General features: G+C 40.8%; 1 protein-coding gene across 1 annotated transcript in view; it reads right to left on the bottom strand.

Annotated features, from left to right (window-relative positions):
- Nucleotides 1-2591: 2591 nt before the first annotated feature.
- The window catches only part of LYPD6 (LY6/PLAUR domain containing 6), a 119891-nt gene continuing 102666 nt past the window's right edge, over nucleotides 2592-19816 (bottom strand). The window contains exons 5-6 of the mRNA XM_045782150.2: nucleotides 7849-7979; nucleotides 2592-5957 (exon numbers count right to left, since the gene is read on the bottom strand). Coding sequence (XP_045638106.1) covers nucleotides 5790-5957; nucleotides 7849-7979 — 299 coding nt within the window. The 3' untranslated portion in view covers nucleotides 2592-5789. The remainder of the gene's footprint in view (nucleotides 5958-7848; nucleotides 7980-19816) is intronic.

Below are 19816 nucleotides of genomic sequence, written 5' to 3'. Positions count from 1 at the left end.
ATAAAAAAAAAACTCTCAACTAAGTGCATAGAGAGGGAATGTAATTTGACATAATAAAGGCCATATATGACAAGTTCATAGCTAAAATTATACTCACTGGTGAGTGATCCTGATCTTTCCTCTAAGATTAGGAACAAGAAAGGGATGTGTACTCTCCCCACTTTTATTCGACATAGTACTGGAAGTCCTAGCTAGAGCAATTAGGCAAGATAAAGAAATAAAATCACCCAAATTGGTAAGGAAGAAGTAAAATTGTCCCTATTTGCAGATGACATGATACTATATTGAAAACCCTAAAGACTCCACCAAAAAAAGTATTAGAACTAATAAAACAATTCAATAGAGTTGCAGGATTCAAAATCAATATACAAAAATCTGTTACCTTTCCATACACTAATAATGAACCATCAGAAGAAAAATTAAGAAAACAATCCCATTTACAATTGTATAGAAAAGAATAAAATACCCATGAATAAACTTAACCAAGTTGTTGAAATACCCATACACAGAAAACTACAAGACATTAATAAAAGAAATTGAACACACACACACAAAAAGGAAAGATATTCTGTGCTCATGGATTGGAAAAATCAATATTGTTAAAATGCCCATACTACCCAAAGCAATCTAGAGATTCAATGCAATTCCTGTCAAAATTCTAATGGCATTTTTCATAGAAACAGAACAAGCAATCCTAACATTTGTATGGAACTACGAAAGACCCTGAGTAGGAAAAGCAATCTTGAGAAAGAAGAACAAAGCTGGAGGCATCATGCCCCCTGATTTCAAAGCTATCATAATCAAAATCGTATAGTATGGGCACAAAAATACATACGTAAATCAATGGAACAGAACAGACAGCCCAGAAACAAATGCATGTTTATATGATCAATTAATCTACAACAGAGAGGCGAGAATATACACTGGGGAAAAGACAGTCTCTTCAATAAATGGTACTGGGAAAACTGAACAGCTACACACAAAAGAATGAAACTGGATCACTGTCTCACACCACACACAAAAACATCCAACTCAAAAAAAAATCCAACTCAAAATGGATTAAAGATCTAATGTAAGACCCCAAACCATAAAACTCCTAAAAGAAAATCTAGGCAATAAACTCTTGGATGTCATTCTAAGCAATATATTTTCAGATCTGTCTCTTCAGGCAAGGGCATCAAAAGCAAAAATAAACAGTTGGGACTATATCAGACTAGAAGCTTCTGCACAATGAAGAAAACCAGCAAAATATGAAAAGGCAGACTATAGAATGGGAGAAGATACTTGCAAATGACACTTCCAACCAGGGGTATTAATATCCAAAATATAGGGAGAACTTATACCCGCAAAACCAACCTGATTAAAAACTGGGCATGGGGCCTGAACAGCATTTTTACATAAAAAATATACAGATGACCAACAGACACATGAAAAGATGTTCAATATCATTAATCATCAGGGAAATGCCAATCAAAACTACAATGAGGTATCAACTTGCAACTGTCAGAATGGCTATGATCAAAAAGACAAGAAATAACACGTGGGCGAGGATGTAGAGAAAAGGGAACCCTTGTGCACTGTAGTTGAGAATGTAAATTGGTGCAGCCACTGGGGAAAACAGTATGTAGTTTCCTCAAAAAGTTAAAAAATAGACATGCCATATGACCCAGCAGTTCCACTTCTGGGTATTTACGAAGAGAAAATAAAAACACTAACACCAAAAGATTTATGCACCTCCCCATGATCATTGAAGCCTTATTTATAATAGCCAAAATATGGAAACAACTTCAGTGCCCATTAATGCATAATTGAATAAAGAATATATATATATGTAATATATATTATTATTCACCCATAAATATATAACACATATATATGTGTATATATATATATTATTCACCCATAAAAATAATGAAATCTTGCCATTTGTGACAATATGAAAGGAACTTGAGGGCATTATGCTAAGTAAAATAAGTCAGAGAAAGACAAATACCATATGATTTCACTTATATGTGGAATCTGAAAAACACACAAATAATAAAAAAAAAAACAAGCTCATAGATACAGAGAATAGATTGGTGGTTGCCAAAGGTAGAAAGGCATGGGAGAAATGGGTGGAGGGGTCAAAAGGTCAAACTTCTAGTTATAAAATAAGTAAGTAATGGGGTTGTACGGCATAGTGACTACAGTTAATAACACTGCACTGCATATTTGAAAGATACTAAGAGAGAAAATCTTAAAAGTTCTTATCAGAAGAAAGAAACACTCTATGTAAGGTGACAGAGGTTAACTAGAATTATGGTGGTCACTGCACAATGTATACAAATGTCAATCATTATGTTGCAGACATGTGACTAATAAAATGTTATATGTCAATATGTCTCAATTTATAAATAATAAACAAAGAAACAAACAAACAAATAAATAAATGAGAATGACCAGAAATCACAAACAAGCCAAAGTTTTTCAAGGTCACTTTCAATATCTATAATTTTACTATGAAAAATAAAGTGAATTCACTGTGTAGATAAACATTTACACTATTAAATGTTTTTTTCCTGTTGCAGAAGAAACCATCAACAGAAAATGTTTTCTATTTTTATCATCACTAACAGAACAGAATGGGATTTAAAAATTAAGAGTTAATGGGATAGTATTTAGAAACACACACGCACACACACTTTTATTTTTCCCGATTTAACAAAGAAAATGCTCTAGGGAAACTGCAGACCTGATTAAAAAGTCTGGTAATCTTTCCCTCTTTGATTTTCTGCAGCACTTACTGTCTACATGAATCATTTGGCGTGAGTGAATTGTCTTGTATCTTTTCATGCATGTATTTCTTCTCTGTACAACAAGAAAATGAGCTCGTGGAAGGAAGATCCCTGTGATTCTAAGCCCTACTCCTTACACATCACCTGAGCGCCTTAATCATTGACTGACAGGTACATTTGCAGGGAGGAGCCTGGTGAGATACACTTAAAACCTTTATTCATTGATTTACAAAATGTACAATATTTACAAAATTTAGGCATTAATCCCGTATTGACATGACTGCTATGGGGAGTCTGAAAATAAATAAATGGCACATAGGTTAACGTACACATCACGGCTGTTTGCACTTCAAGCCGTCGCCGTGGGATTTAACGGAAAGTTTAATGTGGTAGAAGAGTTACATGGATGACCAGTCCTGGGCCTTCCACGTGAATGGCCCTTCCTGGCTCCTTCAGGCTGGGGATGGCGAGCAAACCACTTTCTTTCAAGAGAATGAAACACCAGCCGTTCTGATAGGCGCACAAGGTGCACGCGGTCACACCTGCGTAGAGTTTGTAGTGATTCCCCCGCGTGGCCGATGAGTTCGCATCACTGTGGACTTGGTCCTTGCACCCCAGACTGGGGGCTTTGGAGTGGTCGCTTTCTCATTAAGAACCAACATTTGAACTTTCTTACTCAGTTTGCATGCAGTACTTGGCAGGTATCGGTGGAGAGTGGCCATGCGCAAAAATGGTACTTGTAGATACGTACGACATCAAATGTCCACTGTCTTGGAGCGTTTACAGCAGTTAGCCTGCCACCTCCGGCAAGAGGAATGAACTGGGAAGCTGTGCCCTCCACCCCTTGAAGAAAAAACACCATCGAGGGGACACGCACAAATGGCATCCTGCAGAGGCTGGACTGGACTAGCTCCATGCGATCGGACGGACAGATTCGCACGGTCAGGTGTGGAAGTTTTCCTGGGAGTGCTAATTCCATCTTCCCTTCCCTCTTCGATCCCACCTCAACCTATAGAACCTCAATTGGGAGGAAAAGGCTTCCTGTTATTGAGCTTCTTAGAGCCTTAGTACCTTCATTTGTAAAGTGAAAATACTAATAATTTTCCCTAGAGGGTGTTTGCAGGTTTTATAAGACTTAACACGTGTATGTGTGTATATATACATATAAAGTGCTTAGCATAGTGCCTGCCACATAAGAGGTGCGTAAATGTCCCATTCTCTCTCCCTCTACTTCCCTCACCCCAATTATAAGCAACGTATTGATAAGCCTACCAAACTCTGATTTAAGGCCATTTGATGCAATTTAGTTTATTTCGTATCAGAGTTACCACTGTCCGTTCATATTTGGTAATCCCTGAGGGGGTCTCATTTAATAAGCCACAGACATTTTCCTGTGCAGGGCAGATGGACCCTGACAACGCTCTCCTCTTTACCAGCAATGGCTCCACCAAATTTCATGCAAATATGCCCCATAACCCTGCAGAAGAATTTATACCAGTGATGGTCCCCACCTGAACACTTCTGGACATCACCACTGAGGAAACCATGAGCAAAAACCTTTGAGGCCAACACATTCCTCTTGCTCAAACATAAGTTAATTTTTTTCAACACTGGTGCAAGTATCATAGACAACTTCGAACAAACATATATTACAAGCTCTACCACTGTTGAAAAATAAGTATTCTAATTTGGTCATTTGGTTCAGAATAAAGAATATTTTACAATATATGTAAGTTTCTAGTTATGCCATACAAAAATAAATATTGTATAAATGATTTACAAGGAAGAAGAACAAGTTGTAACTCAGGCCAAAAATATAGGAAGGATGGCAAAAATTTTACCATCTACTTCAAAAGCAATCACCTAAAAGAAAGAAAAATTCCCACTGGGTCTGCTTACTAGTCTCACCATCACCCAGCTGGCCCACCTACTTCTCCTCCTAGGACATTATGTCTTCTTTCCCTATCAGTCTTGAGATAGTGTGATGCAGAACCTTCTCCCTAAAGTCCCTGGGGATTTGAAAGAGGAAGAACCTGGGAGGGCTCTCTGGCAGTATGAAGTGCAGATGGGAGATCTGGCTAAGCTACTGACAGGGCCCTCAGTGAACTCGGGTCAACCTCCACACATCTCTTTTCTTTCATTCTGAAATCCTCTCTCTGTCTAGTTTAACTATGCCTGAATAGAACCCCAAGTGGAGAAAACCCCATCCTGTGTTGGGACTCGTTGGCTACCCTTTGCCCCAGGTAGAATTCAGGATCTCATGGGGCACAATGAGCTACCAAATCAAGGCCAATCTCACCAATTACACTGAAAGCAACCACAGCTACTTTAAGGATGCTAGCTCTATTAAGTTGGGAAAGATCCTTCTCCAGCTACCCCTCCCCCTATGCCACAAACTTATGATTGTGTTTTATTTCCTGCACAGGGCAGAGGGAACAGTATTCCCACCACTGGGAGAAGAATGTGGGGAAAATTAAATTGGACAACTGCTGACTACTTTTCCAGGGACTCAATCAGAATCTCCAAGGAAATAGTCCATTCATTTCGGAATCAAAGTTTTAAAATTCTAAAGCTATAAATAAATTCATGATTATATTTAAACCAGTGGTCCCTTACCTTTCTCCTGAAGAACGCACATCTATGCATATTCATTTAACGTATTGTCTAACATCTCAGAGGGTCCCAGGACCTCCTATGACTCATGCGTGTACTCCAAATTAAGAACCTCAGATCTCAATAAATGCAGAACTATTTCCTGAAGTGAAAAGAAAGGTTTGTGGTATACAACTCAGGGTCTGTTTTGGGGGCAGGCTGGCTATGATGAGGTCTTGGACTTGAAAGGACTACACTGAAGCAATGCTTATTCCTCACGGTAGGTAGAAATGCTTGGCTGTGAAGACATCTGTGAGTGTCATGGTTTCACATGTGTAATTATTGTCAAGCCAACAACTCATGCATGATCATGGACCATGGAGATCCCCAAGGATTGCTACTATACACGGCACCTTGGAGCTGCTATAATGTGAGTCCCAACCACACCCACAAGCAGGACACTATCACTGACATGCAGTGTGGGTGCCCATTTGTCTGATTTATGGGTGACGTTGTGGCAAATGTGGCATCAGTTTCATTTCGGGGGAGTGGCAAGTTACAGATATTTCCTTCGCAACAGGAAGTGCAGACCTGAAAGAAAGGAAGAGAAACAGAAGGCTGATGAGAAGCTGGCAGATCTTGGAAGGAGGCAAGGATTTTTGGAAGGAATGGGCTCCCTCACAGTAAGACTGAAATGACAATTATCTGTTCCACAAAAGAGGTACCGACGCTGCATTTAAGGAAGTGGGATGAAATTTCATCTGGAAGCAATGTGGTCAACGTGAAAACCCCCTGGATTAAGCTTCAAGGAACACGAGTTCTGTTTTTCACATCCCACTGGGTGGTTATTACATGGTTCTACAACCTTCCTAGGTCTCAGCTTTTCCATCTGTGAAATGGGGATTATAATACCCTACCATCTCAAAGAAACTCCTTCTGACTACTTGAAGAAGCCGTTCAGAGGGTAAACTTTCACTTGCCAAATTTCCACCGTGTAAGTGAAGTGGAAACAACCCAACTTAACTATTTACTTTCATTAGAACTGTCTATATAACTACCACCATTCTTGTGGGGGAGTTAAAGTTTGGAGGGTTTTCATTAATGCAGTTACTCCTGCTTTATACTACTCTATTCATGGGCCATAAGAAAGAAATAAACCTGAAGGACCGTTGGCCGAAATTATCTTGGGCCATGGCTACACGGAGTACAGATCACTCGCTTCAGCAGCACCTGGGAGTCCCCTAGAAATGCAGAATCTCAAACCTCACCCCACATTTAGTGATTCGGAGTCTGCATTTTAACAAGATCCCCAACTGATCCGTATACACAGGAATACTCGGAAAACTCTGGTGGTTAATATCCTATTTAGTCATTATCTTGCAAGGACTTGAGGCTGGTCACAGTTGACATGGGCTAGGAAGACATTATAATGTTGAAGAGAGAAACTGAAGGTCAGAAGTGAGCTTGAATTCTGTCAGACAGAATCACCTGCTCTGTGACCCGAGCACATGATGTCACTTCTCTGGTCTTTAACTTTGTCCGTGGTAAAGTGGCCACAACAAAGCCCGAGCGCCAGACTTGCTGGGGGGGCGGGGGGGCGGAGTGAGGTAAAATCCTTGAGTTTACCTTTTGTATTTCAATCCGGGATCAAGTTGGCAGATTGTATTTTAAAACTGAGTTCTTAGCTATTTCACGAGTGGCTTGGAAACTGGGTGTCTGCCACCAAACGCTACCACACGCGGCCTGCCAGGGCCCTGAGAGGAGCGCTCGCCTCCGAGCACCAGGACGGCAGCCTGACGGGGGGAGGCGAGCCAACTCCGAGGAAAGGCCAAGGCCTGATACACAAGATTGTACGTGGAGCCGGGTCTGCACAGCCAGCAGGAGAGTCGGGGCGCTCCCCACTCCAACCACAGTCAGGCTGCCTTTCTCTGGTCCTTTCTATTCTCCGCCAAGGCTGCGCTTGACGGTCACTGTACACCGAGTGCTTCTGAAGAGGCACCAGATGGGGCTTAAGGGGAGTAAACCCACGAGGAGGTGGTTCTCTGATGGCCTCCTCAAATGATTCAGGAGCCAAAGGGTGCTTCCCCAAACCAGCACCCCAACAAAGCCAGAGCCTCCCTTCCCGACAGCTCCCGAAGCGAAACTGCAGAAACTGTGGGCCGCCCCCAGCCGGCTGCAGGGCTTTCCCCTGAGGGCGCGGCTGCTCCCCCCTTCCTCTTCCTTCTGCCGGCTTTATAACTTTCTTCGGAGTAAAGAAAGGCCTTACAATAATCGTCAATACCTTCTTGTTCTTGTGTTTACGTAATTTATACTGTTTTCGCTACGCTCTGGTATCAGTCTAGCCTCTTAGAGGACACAGGAAAGGAGAATCTTCTCGGAACGCTATAAAGACAGTCAAAGGCCAGGCTACGTCAGGGAGTGAGAATCTGCGGTGGGGGAGGGCTGACTATGCTGTACCCGTCGCTTGCTCTGTTGCCCAGACCTTGTGGCCTTCATGTTCAGAATCTCTGCAGCCGGTGGACAAGCACTCTTCCAGCGGAACGCAGCGTTTGGTGACAGAGATGCTATTTCCTGTGACTTCCATTGTATGCTGAGTGTAGCAGTATCTGGTCTCTGTCAACAGAGAAAATATGTTTCAATCGAGATGGGAAACATCAGCCCAACCTGCCTGGAAGGGAAACACCAGGAGCGTCGGCTCTACAAGTCCTGAAGAGATTTAACGGCACACGAGAGGGACTCTGCGTTGAGTTTACGTCCGGTCCCAAAGACGTCCTTGGAGAGATGCACTTCACGACGGGACGAGGAGAGCCTTCTGGAGAATGCCGGTCTCTCTGCCTGTCCTCATCCCCATAAACCAAGATAGAATGGTATCATGCTTTGCCTTTCAAAAAAAATTTGCCACTGTATTGATTTTTATTTTTAGGGGACAAGAGGTTTGGAGGGATGATTAGAATGGGAGAATCAACAATTTTCAGGAAGATAAAGGGGTGAAAAAGTTCAAAGAATACAGGTTAAAAAAAAAGAAGTTAGGCAGGTAACAATGGTCTTCAACGAGTTAAAAGACTACAGCAGAGGCGTGTGTGTTGTGTGTGTGTGTGTGTGTGTGTGTGTGTGTGTGTGTGTGTGTGTTGGAAACGGCTATTCCCGTGTAAGGGCTGAACAATTAAAAATAGATTCATTTTATCTTGAGAAAATGACTTTATCCAAAAGAAAGAACTTCTTGGCAATGAGCATAGCTGGATCCCGGAATTTAACCCGACTATGAAGGTGTTACAAAACTGAGGGGCAGCACTTCTCCCTCGTGTGATTTCTAGGATGGCAGATGCAGACGGACCCTGATGTAAGTTTCTAGATGTCCTTCAAAGTCTTAGGAATCCAAAAACCTAAGACTTCTTCCAAACTACCATGGAGAATTTTTCTACTTCTAATTTTAAGACTAAAGAAAAATGGCTTTGTCAAAGTAACTCTTTAAGCCTCTAGGCAGTGTTCAGCTTTCTAAGCCTGGGATTTAGGAGCATGTTCCTGCTCCCCTTTCAGATTGAAAAAGAAAATGAATAATTCTTAAGAAATGTCACCGAGCTGTTTTTCATCCATATCTTGGACTCAATTTTGCATGCTTTATACATTTTGGATATTTAGTGGCTAATATGGAATTATGACCTTCTATGATATTATTTATTAGGCAATAAAAATTCACCCCACCAGATTCTGTCACAATTTTGGCAGCTTTTCACCAAAGTACTAAAGTCCAAAGAAGGAAGCTTAAGAATTTTAGGCCCTGAGAATGAGCTAATACAGACCACGTTGACACATCTTGGGAGTCATGAAAATTCAGGGTTTTTAACAGTCTTCCTAAACAGCCCCACCTGACAGGAACCTGAGTGACCTCTGATTGAGTCTTGCCAAGGACAGAGATTTTCCTAATGGTTACACTATTGGGGAGTGTACCTGGGCTGAGTTTGGTCAATGCCCTCCCCTAAAAGCTGTCCCCGCACTGCACCCTGACCAGAATTTTGTCAGTAGGAATCAGGTCAAGGCAGTCCTAGCGAGCTCAGGGTCCTGGAGAGCTCTTCAGGAATGGAGGAAGGAAGGCCACCCCATGAGCTCAGAGGAAAAGTCAGAAGTTTTGCACCCGGCAATGATTCTCTTAAAGTTCTAACATATTTTAAAATTGGAGTGTTTGCTTTTCTGATGCAGAGGAGGTGGCAAATCTCTGACTTTTTTAAGCCTGTGACAGGTTTTAACAAATGGAGACCCGTAGCCTGAGAGATTTACCCCATTTCCCAAAGACGACTGGTTTCCTTCTTTGGTATCAGACTTGGACATTTATGGTCATGAGAGGTACACCTTTCCCACCCCACCCCACCTTCAGAAGCCGAAGAAAGCAATAAAGACAGGAATGCTCTTATCGCCTTGTCTCCTCTTCTTGCAGACAACCAGGAGGAGCTGCCAGAGCTTTTATTGCTCCAAAGGTGAATCTGAGCAGATAAGATCATACATTTATGGAATAAGTAAACCATTACATGGTTTCAGTTTTGGAAACTGGGTTTGTCCCCCAAGCCTTAAATTCTCTTGTCCTAAGTAAGCCTTGAATAACTATTGGTGAACTTAATGTAACTACTTTTTGTTCCAACTTTTGCGTCCATAATAAACTCTCTTTTAGTTTATTAATTGGAAATGCATTCCACTGCAGAGATAACAACTAATGAGCTTTTTTTGTTTCAGGGAAAATATGCAAAAGCCTGGTACCTAATAAGCTAATTCTTGCCATCCTAGGGAGAGAAAAATGATCAGTGAAGAGGCTAGATAAAAAACTTTCTTACACTCACCAAATCTAACCCATGAAACAAAGATATTCTGAAAACAGCCCATTACTTCCAGCAGCAGCTACCTTAGATCTGAAGTGTTAATCCATCCACTTCTTATCTTACAAAACCCCTAAGTGAGTTATGAAATGTTAATGTAAAAAGAAGGTTCTACAGTTCAATAAGTTTTGGAAATATTCAAATAAAGTTGAACAGGTTTCTTTAGGACACAACTTAGGAGAGTCTTGAATGTGTATTGTGATCTCCAAGGCGGGCAGGGGGCTAGCAGGCAGCATTTCCCAAGCACAACGAGGTGGACCACATGCGGCTTATCACTGGGCTGTAGAACTGATAAAAAAAGGAGTTTCAGCCACAAAGCATTGCTCTCCATGCATTCTGAATAATCCTTGGGTTAGTAATGAGGTTATATGAGAATCAAGCCCGCTGATAACTTCACACTAAAAGGATTTCAAAGGCTTTTATCTAAAAGATAAAAGATGGATTTGAATTTCTACCAGGTTAGTTTTGCCTCTAAAATCTCATATTCTGCGACTGCATGGTATTCCCAGAGGTGTGTAAGACTCACAGGCATGCAACTGAAAGCAGAACTGGGTATAAGAGAGCTTAATCAACTAGTGGAAAACACAAAATATATAATTTTTCATGAAATACACATACACACACATACACACAGAAATTCCATAACCTAGTTCTGAAATCAAAAAAAAAGGTTCAAAGCTAAAATGTAAATTTCCATTTACCCACCAAGATTCAGTTTCTAATAATGGAAACTGTATTTAAACAAAATATACCTCAAATGATTTGAATTAAAAATGACCAACTCTCTGGTAAAAGGCTTCCTCATCAGTTATTCCCTGTGCGTCCACTAGTTTTGGGTTTTTACAAACATATATAACGATTAAAGTGGTGCTAGAGAACCACTCACCATGTGGAAGAAAATTAGTGGGAGGAATATAGCTTTAATCATAGTATCACAAATTATATTGAAAAAATAAAAGTCTAGAGGCAGCTGCCAGCACACTCCCAGCCTGATTCCTGACTGTGCCCTCAGCCCCTGACATCAGGCTCTACTCCTTCTGGGTCCTCCTCTGCAATGACTGTTCACCTAAGTGTCCAACTGGATGCCCTTCTCCCATGTCTGACCCCAAAGGATTTCTTTGCCGCTCCGGGATCTACTATGTATAATGTCTTCTGTGTGATTCCCCTGGGCTTCAGAGTTTTGTCTTCTAGATTTTCTCCTGCATCCCTGGTCTCCTCTCTTCCTACACTTTCCTTAACCTGAATGTTGATATTCTCCCGCGTTCTGTTCTTGAACCTCTTCTCACTCAAGTGACTTCATTCAACCTCTGATGACGTTATCTTCAGTCTGATACTCTCCCAAACTACAGAACCTATCTCCAGCTGTCTCCTGGACACTGTCAGCAGTACCTCACACCTCATGTATCTCAAACAAATCAAACTCCATCCATCTGTTTATCTTCCTATGTTTCTGTCTTAGGAAGGGACATCCTGAGATGTGGCACCTCCATCTTGGACTAGGAAATTCAGAATCAGCTCCGACTTCTCTTCCCAAGCTGGGTGTCTCCAAGTCCCCTGGAGTGTCTCCATTATCTATCTAATCTTTCTGTTCCATTTTCCATTTTCCCAGTGCAGGACCCCATCACTTCCTGTCTTCTTTGTCTCTAACCTCTCCCCTTTCTAATGCAGGTGCCAGACAACCACCAGATATGTTACTGAAACCAAGGGCCGATCATGCCTCTCACTGTCTATGAGAGTCTGAGTGAACCCTACCTGTTAAGGAGCTCTGGCTACATACTGCTAGGTTTATTTAGCCTACTGAGTGGCCAGCAGGTGGTCCATTGCTTTCTCCCTGCTCCTAAAGCTGTGCGTCAAGAGTGTAAGAGTTACTTTGCTTCCTGCTAAAGGAACCGGTTACATTTATAACTCACATCTTGAAACTCAGCACTTATTATTATTCAATGTTCCCCTTGATCTAGGTCCCAGACTAACTCTTCATTGCTTGCCGGATACCTTAAGACACCACGTTACATCTTTTGACCATTCTTCACAACAAAAAAGTTTCCCCCTATCTTTTGCTCCTGGAAACCTGTTCTTCAAGGTTCAATCTAAATGTGATGAACTCTGTGAAACCTTCCTTGATTTTCTTCCCAACAGGGTTCACAGATCTTCTTAGCTTCCTCATTTGGTATGTCTGGCTTTCCTTCGAAATCAGAGTTTCTCAACATTAGCACAATTGACGTATTTTTATTTGTTTTGTTTTGTTTTTTTACTGATCGATTTGTTTTTAAGTTTTTGTTATTTTGAGATAATTGTAGATTCACATGAGTTTGTAAGAAATAATACAGAGGGATCTCATGCACCCTTCACCCACTTTCCCCCAAATTGCAACATGTTGCAGAACTATGGTACGGTAGCACAATCAGGCTATCGACATTGATGCAGTCAAGATACAGAACATTTCTAGCTCCACAAGGATCACTCAAGGCACCTTTTTATTCTCACATCCTCATCCCTTCTTTCCCCACCCCCTCCTTCATCCTTGGCAACTACTAATTTGTGCTCCAGTTCTATAATTTTGTCACTTGAAGGATGTTATATAAATGGACTCATACAGTATGTCAACTTTTGGGATTAGGCATTTTCACTCAGCCTTATTCACTGGAAAGTTATCCAGATTGTTGTCTCAACAGTTTGCTAGTTTTTAATCCTGAGTAATATTTCATGCTATGGATGTATGAAGGTTGGTTTAACCATTCACCCATTGAAAGGGTATCTAGGATAGGGATATTATTACTAAAGCTGCAATCAACACTTGCATAAAGGCTTTTGTGTGAACATAGGTTTTCATTTCTCTGGGATATGTGCTCAGAAGTGGAGTTATTGGGTTATACTGTAGGTGTCTGTTTAGTTGTTTAAGGAACTGCCATTCTGTTTTCAAGATTACCTGTGCCATTTTATGCTCCCACCAGCAATATATACGTGATCTAGTTTCTCCTAATTCTTCCTGGCATTTGATGGTGTTGCTTTTTTTTTTTTTTTAATTTCAGCCATTCTGATAGATGTGTAGTGATATCTCATGTTTTTAGTTTGTATTTTCCTAATGGCTAATGATGTTGAACATCTGCTTATTTACTATCTACTTATCTTCCTTGGTGAAATATCTATTCATGTTTTTTGTCCTTTTCTTAATTATTTTGTTTTTTACTATTGTGTTTAGAGAATTCTTTCTATATTTTAGATACTAGTCCTTTGTCAGATATTTGATTAGCAAGTATTTTATGTCAGTTTGTTGTTTGTCTTTTTGTCCTCTTTACAGGGTCTTATGTAGAACAAAAGTTTTTAATTTTGATAAGTCCAATTTACCATTTTTTCCTTTTACAGATCATGCTTTTTTATATCAAGTCTAAGAACTCTGCCTATCCCTAGATTTCAAAGATTTTCTCTGGTATTTTTTTCCTAAATGTCATATAGTTTTATATTTGGCATTTAAGTCTATGATTAATTTTGAGGTAACTTTTGTAAAAGGTGTAATACCTAGGTTGAGGTTCATTTTTTGCCCATGGATGTCCAAATGCTCCATCCAGCACATTCGTTGAAAAGGCTCTTTCCTCTAGTGAATCAGATTTTCTATCTTTGTCAAAAATAAGTTGGGCATATTTTTGAGTCTCTTTCTGAGATCTCTATTATGTTCTATTGGTCTATGTTTCTATCCCTCTGACAATACCACTGCCTTTATTACAGATTGATTCCTCCCACTTTATTCTTTTATCAAAATTGTTTCAGCTATTCTAGTTTCTTACCTTTCCATATAAATTGTATAATAACCTTGTCTATAACTACAGTTTGGCTAGAATTTTGATAGGAATTGTGTGAAACCTGCATATAATTCTGGAGAGAACTCACATCTTTACTGTGTTGAGTTTTCAATTCATGAACATGGTAAGTCTCCCTTTACTTAAATTTTCTCTGAATTATTTCATTAGCATTTATGATTTTAGCATACAAGTCTTGTACATGTTTTATTAGATTTACCTTGAAGTATTTAACTTTTTTGAACAATTGTAAATGGTATTATATTTTTAAATTCAATGACCACATGTTAATTGATAGTATATATAATTACAATTGAATTTTGTGTGTTAGTCTTAGTATCTTCTGACCTTGCTGAACTTATTAGTTCTAGGAGTTTTTTTTTTTTTTAAAGGTTTTATTTATTTATTCGACAGAGATAGAGACAGCCAGCGAGAGAGGGAACACAAGCAGGGGGAGTGGGAGAGGAAGAAGCAGGCTCATAGTGGAAGAGCCTGATGTGGGGCTCGATCCCGTAACGCCAGGATCACGCCCTGAGCCGAAGGCAGGCGCTTAACCGCTGTGCCACCCAGGCGCCCCTAGTTCTAGGAGTTTTGTGTAGATTTATTGGGATTTCCTACTTAGAAAATTATGACATCTGTGAGATGGAACAGTTTTATTTCTTCCTTTCCATTCTGTATGCCTTTTATTTCCTTTTCTTACTTTATTGCACTGGGTAGAACTTTAGCATGATCTTGGATAAGAATGGCGAAAGTGACATCCTTGCCTGGATCTTGATCTTACCAGGAAAGTATTTTGTCTTTCACTAGTAAGTATAATGTTTGCTACAGTTTTTTAAAAATAGATATTCTTTATCAAGTTGAGGAAGTTTCTCACATGCTGTTTTCTCTGAAAGTTTTTGATCGTGAATGGTGTTGAATTTTGCCAAATGCTTTTTCTGCCTTACTGGATATTAACATGTGATTTTATTATCTTTAGCTTGTTAATACTGTGGATTATACTGATTGGTTTTCAAATATTGAACCAGTCCTGCATCCCTGAAATAAGTCCCACTTGGCCAGGCTTATTTTCAAATATTGCTAAATTCTATTCATTTAACATTATATTAAGGATGTTTGTGACTATATTCATAAGGAATATTAGATTGCAGGGTTTTGTTGGTGTTATTGTTTTTGATACTTAGTCTGGTTTTAGATTCAGGGTAATTATAAATTCTAGATAAATTGCACAACAAAGTACCTTAGATGAGGTAGCTTAAACAGCAGGAATTCATTTTTTTCACAATTCTGGAAGCTGAAAGTCCAAGTTCGAGGTATCAGCAGGGTTGATCTTTCAGAGGCCTCTGTCCTTGGCTCACAGATGGGCAACTTCTCCCTGTAACTTTGCATGGTCTTTCCTCTGTATGTGTCTATGTCCTAATCTCCTCTTCATCATTGAACCTGAATTACCACTTTAAGGACCCTATCTTCAAATGCAATCACATTCAGAAGTACTGGGGGTTAGGACTTCACATGTGAATTTGGGGGCGGGGGGAACACATTTGAGCCTATAATAGGATCCTTGGTGGTAGAGATAGGAACCAAAAACAGTCATGTAAGAAGCCTCTGGGCTGTCAAAAATAATCAATTTCTTAATCAGGGTGCTGCTTCCATAATGTGTTCATTTTGTGAAAATTCTCCCTGCTGTTCACTATTCTGTGTATTTTACACCTCAATCCTAAGTTCAGTAAAATGGAAAGTGAAAGAAAAAAGAATCCAAGATAAAAGAAAATAGACTTATGAAAAGAACGAGCTACAAACTGAGTTGCAGATAAGCTCAATTATTTAAAGGGTACCCCAATTAGGAATTATCACATGGTCTCTGGTATCCAAGAATCCGATTAATCTCTTGGCTTTCCTGATCCTATCAATTACTCTCCACAGACCCCTAAAAGACACTCTTTTCTTTTCTTGCCCCAAGTGAAAAATTCAAGGCAGAAATTAAAAATAAGTGAACACTCAACAACTTGATTAAGTCACAACCGTCCTCCTTCACCTTATAGTCGGCGCCTCCTGAAGAAACCACCAAACAGACACTTTCCTGGTTTTTGTTTTTGTCTTGTCTTAAAAAAGAAGAAAACCATCCACCCCTCCCAAGGACAGGCAACATGTTAAGTTGAGGAAACTCTCTTTTAAAGCAAATCACTGAAATTCAGAAAGCTATGCTATTACCAGGCAAAGGCCAAAAAGGTGGTTGGGAAGGTATGTCAAAGTAGTGAGGAGAAACAGGACCTTACCGTGAACAGTAGTTAATATAAAAATGAGAAGACAAAAGCATCAAACAGATGCTTCCTACCTGGGGCAATTATGTTCATAGAAAATACCTGGGCAAAACCACTGTGAATTGGAGTAGGTTAGATGATGTCGGGGTGTCAAAAGAAAACCCATCTTGTTTAGGCTGATAGAACCTGGGTTAAAAATTACTGGAAAGAAGTTCTAATTGAAGAATAAATCTGGGAATTACAATGCCCGCTGAAATGAGCTAGCTTGTACCTTCTTACCAAGAAACAATAAAATTACAATAGCCAGATAAAATTAAAACAACAGAAATCCATGTGGAAGCCCAGAGGAGCTACCGAGGCAGACAGGATTTGAAGAGCCAGATAGCAGCAAAATGAAGGACACGTTGAGTTGAGCCTGACATTCTACACCTGTTCTCCCCTCAAGGCACTTGCTGACGCCAAAGTTACACACACGGAGGCTGAGACACCGAGCAGAAAGCCCTGCTACGGGGCAGAGAAGCTGAGCAGAGTCTTGGTCACTCTCAAGGGAATAACCGGGAGACGCAAACAGGAATTCAGAGGCAGTGGGGTAGCCGGGAGAGAAGGGAAATGCAGAGCAGTAAGGCTGGCAGTCTGAGTACAGAATTCTAGGCTGGTGGTTATTTACTTTCAGTGCCTTAAAAATGTCATTCCACTAACTTCTACTTCTGTTGTTTCTGTCAACACTAAGGGTTGGCGAGGTCGTGCAGCACCTGGTAGTCTCAGGCACTGCTGGGGAGAGCATACACGGGTCCGCTCATTCTGGAAAACTGCTAGGTGGTATCCAGTAAGGCCAAAGCTCACATGCCACATGCCCAGCAACCCCCACCCCCCAGGACAGACCTAGCAGAAAGGCATACATAGTGTACCAAAATGTACAAGAATGCTCACGACACTCAAAACCCGGAGACAATCCAAATGTCCATCAGGAGTGGAATGGGTGACTTTGAGTATATGTACATCTGTGAGAATAACTCTGCGGCTCATGGAAACACGGAAGACTCTCACGTACAAAATGTGGGAAAGGAAGGAATATGTTCTGTGATTCCATTTATATATAGGTCAATGAGAGTAGTCGCAATTGTGTTACCTCTGGGAGAAGGGGTGCAATGACTGGGGGACCCCAGTGGCCTTCTGAACTGTTACTTAACATGGGTGACAGACAGCCTGTTCACTTGGTGACATTTCAATGAGCTCAGCATCTACAATCTAGTCACTTTCTGGCATGGATGTTACACTTTAATTTTAAAATTTTTACTTTAAAAAAAGGAAGACTAAGACTTCCGTTTAGCAATATGACAAGATAGATCACCCAAACACCACTTCATTACATAGATGCCAGGAGTGTCAGATAACATACAGCAACACCGTCTGTAGATATACAAATCAATCTCCTGAATGTAAGGGACATTCTAAGGGCCAACGCCGGGTTCCGAGTTCTCTACCCAGGATGGAGGTGGGGGCTGGGAGATGTTAACAGATAGACTATAAGAAGATGCGAAGCCTGGGGTCTTCATGGGGTTTAGGGCTAGAATAGAGACCCCTATAGAATGGTAGAAACCTTGAAGGTCTATATTCTAACATTGCCTTAAAGAGAACGAAAGAATCCACTGTAGGTAAAGTAAAACAGAAAGGCTGTCTGTCTCAGTCTGGGTTCCATCTGAAAGAAGTCAACAATAAAGACGTCTTTCCTGAAAATTTGTAACCATGGGGCTTGTCTTCAGTTATGCTGGGGACCACAGTCATATTTCCTGCTTATACCAGATAACAGATGTAAAAAGAGTCTCCCAGTGTCACGCCCAGCTTTTTCTTCACTTCCACAGAAAAACTGTGAGCAGCGCAGAAGCTGGCGCCTAAAGGATACGTGTCCCTCTATCTGCAGATGTCTCCTGGTCTGATTCTGCATCGGCAGTAATTTCAAGTGAAGATTTTGCCTTAAAGGGAGGCATCTGCACTTCATAATCAAGAAGAAACATAAAAGCCTCGGCTGCTCAGGCATCCTCTGCAGAATGAGCCTTTTCGAAAATTGTAATGTTTTTGACTTGACATTTCATTCCACAGACTCTTAATAAACACTGAGACAGCCCCCCCTCCCCAAGGTTTTTAACCTTGCACACAGGCAAAACCTTTGGATCTGAATGCGTACTATTAACTCTTGTCTTCTTTCACCAGTTCCTTTAACTGGTCCCTCATATAATATGATTTCAAGATCCTTTCTGATTCTAGTTATTGCATAGGAAGTGCTCAGAGACCAAAGACTAAATAGAAGGCAGCCAAGTGAAGCAATGAGGGCCGGCCATGGAGGCTTTTAAATGCTCCCGTATGGTAGCCGGAATCTGTAAGTGCCAGAGGCAATAACAAAGTGACAGAGAAGAAAATACTTACATAACACACATTTCAAAGGAAAGAGCGATAGGGAACCTGCGTTAGCTAGAGGTGGCTGGCCGATGCCACCATTGCCCGACAGAGTGATCGTAGTTAGGACAAGGCTTTCTTGATGCTTATTTTGCCAAATGATGATTCATGACAAGTCTGCTGAATCTGTAAGCAAGCTTACCTCAGCTGCTAAAATACAATAGTCTCAGCATATATCCATTTGAGTTCCGTTTTTAAAAATTCTTGACACTCAGGTGATCCCCTAAGCAGTTCGGAATGTGGGTTTATTCCATAAAGATAAGATTAAATACTTACATGAAATGGGTGGGTTTTTTGGGTTTTTTTTTTTTTTTTTTTTTGCTTTCAACAAGTTATTTTCACATCACGAGATAATTAAAACCTAGCTAAACATGTTACAAAATAAACAAAAACCCCAGGAATTTCACAGGAAGCCAGGAACTTTTTCCATAGCAGCTACCGAGCCTCCCTTTCTAAGGCTGTTGGTAGTCCTACAGCTGCTGCAAACTAACAATCAACAGAAAAAGTAAATCTAGGCTTAGTCAGTAGTTTTCAGTAGTTAGACACAACTCAGAATTTAATCTAAGAATTATGACAATGTTTTCATCGTGAGAAAAATTTGGAGAAAGCTCAGGGTGAAAGATGGATGGCTCCTGGGAAGTGGGATTGGTCAAGAAGGAAGCTAAGCGTGGCTTCATCTCTTCTCAGGTTACAGCTTTAGTCCCCACTCCTTCCCTGACAGGTTCAAGACCCCACAAAAAATAATCAAGCTCCATTTCTTTGCTCCCACTATTCTCCGACATGAACTAGTTGCTACGCCCAGTTTCGGTCTCTCCCTGTCCAGTGAGCACACCTGGGAATGCAGTGGGGGGACTTCCCAGAAGCCACGCCCTCCTCGACATTCTACTTCCGCTGCTGCCACGGGCTGTTGGCTCCTCCCAGTCCACGATGTGGTCCCTAGCCACCTCAGCCCCCGAAGAGCAATTGTTCCCCCTAAACTCCCACGGCATGGAATGTCATTCTTCATCTGGCACTTATTTTTGACTTTCGATACGTCCAGATCTGATCTCCCCAGCTAACTGGGTGCTCCCTGAAAGAAG

This window comes from Ursus americanus, chromosome 1 (assembly GCF_024610735.1).
Source record: "Ursus americanus isolate L20-20 chromosome 1, mUrsAme1.1.p, whole genome shotgun sequence".
NCBI classification, from domain to species: Eukaryota; Metazoa; Chordata; class Mammalia; order Carnivora; family Ursidae; genus Ursus; species Ursus americanus.
This window is presented reverse-complemented; position numbering and strand designations above follow the sequence as displayed.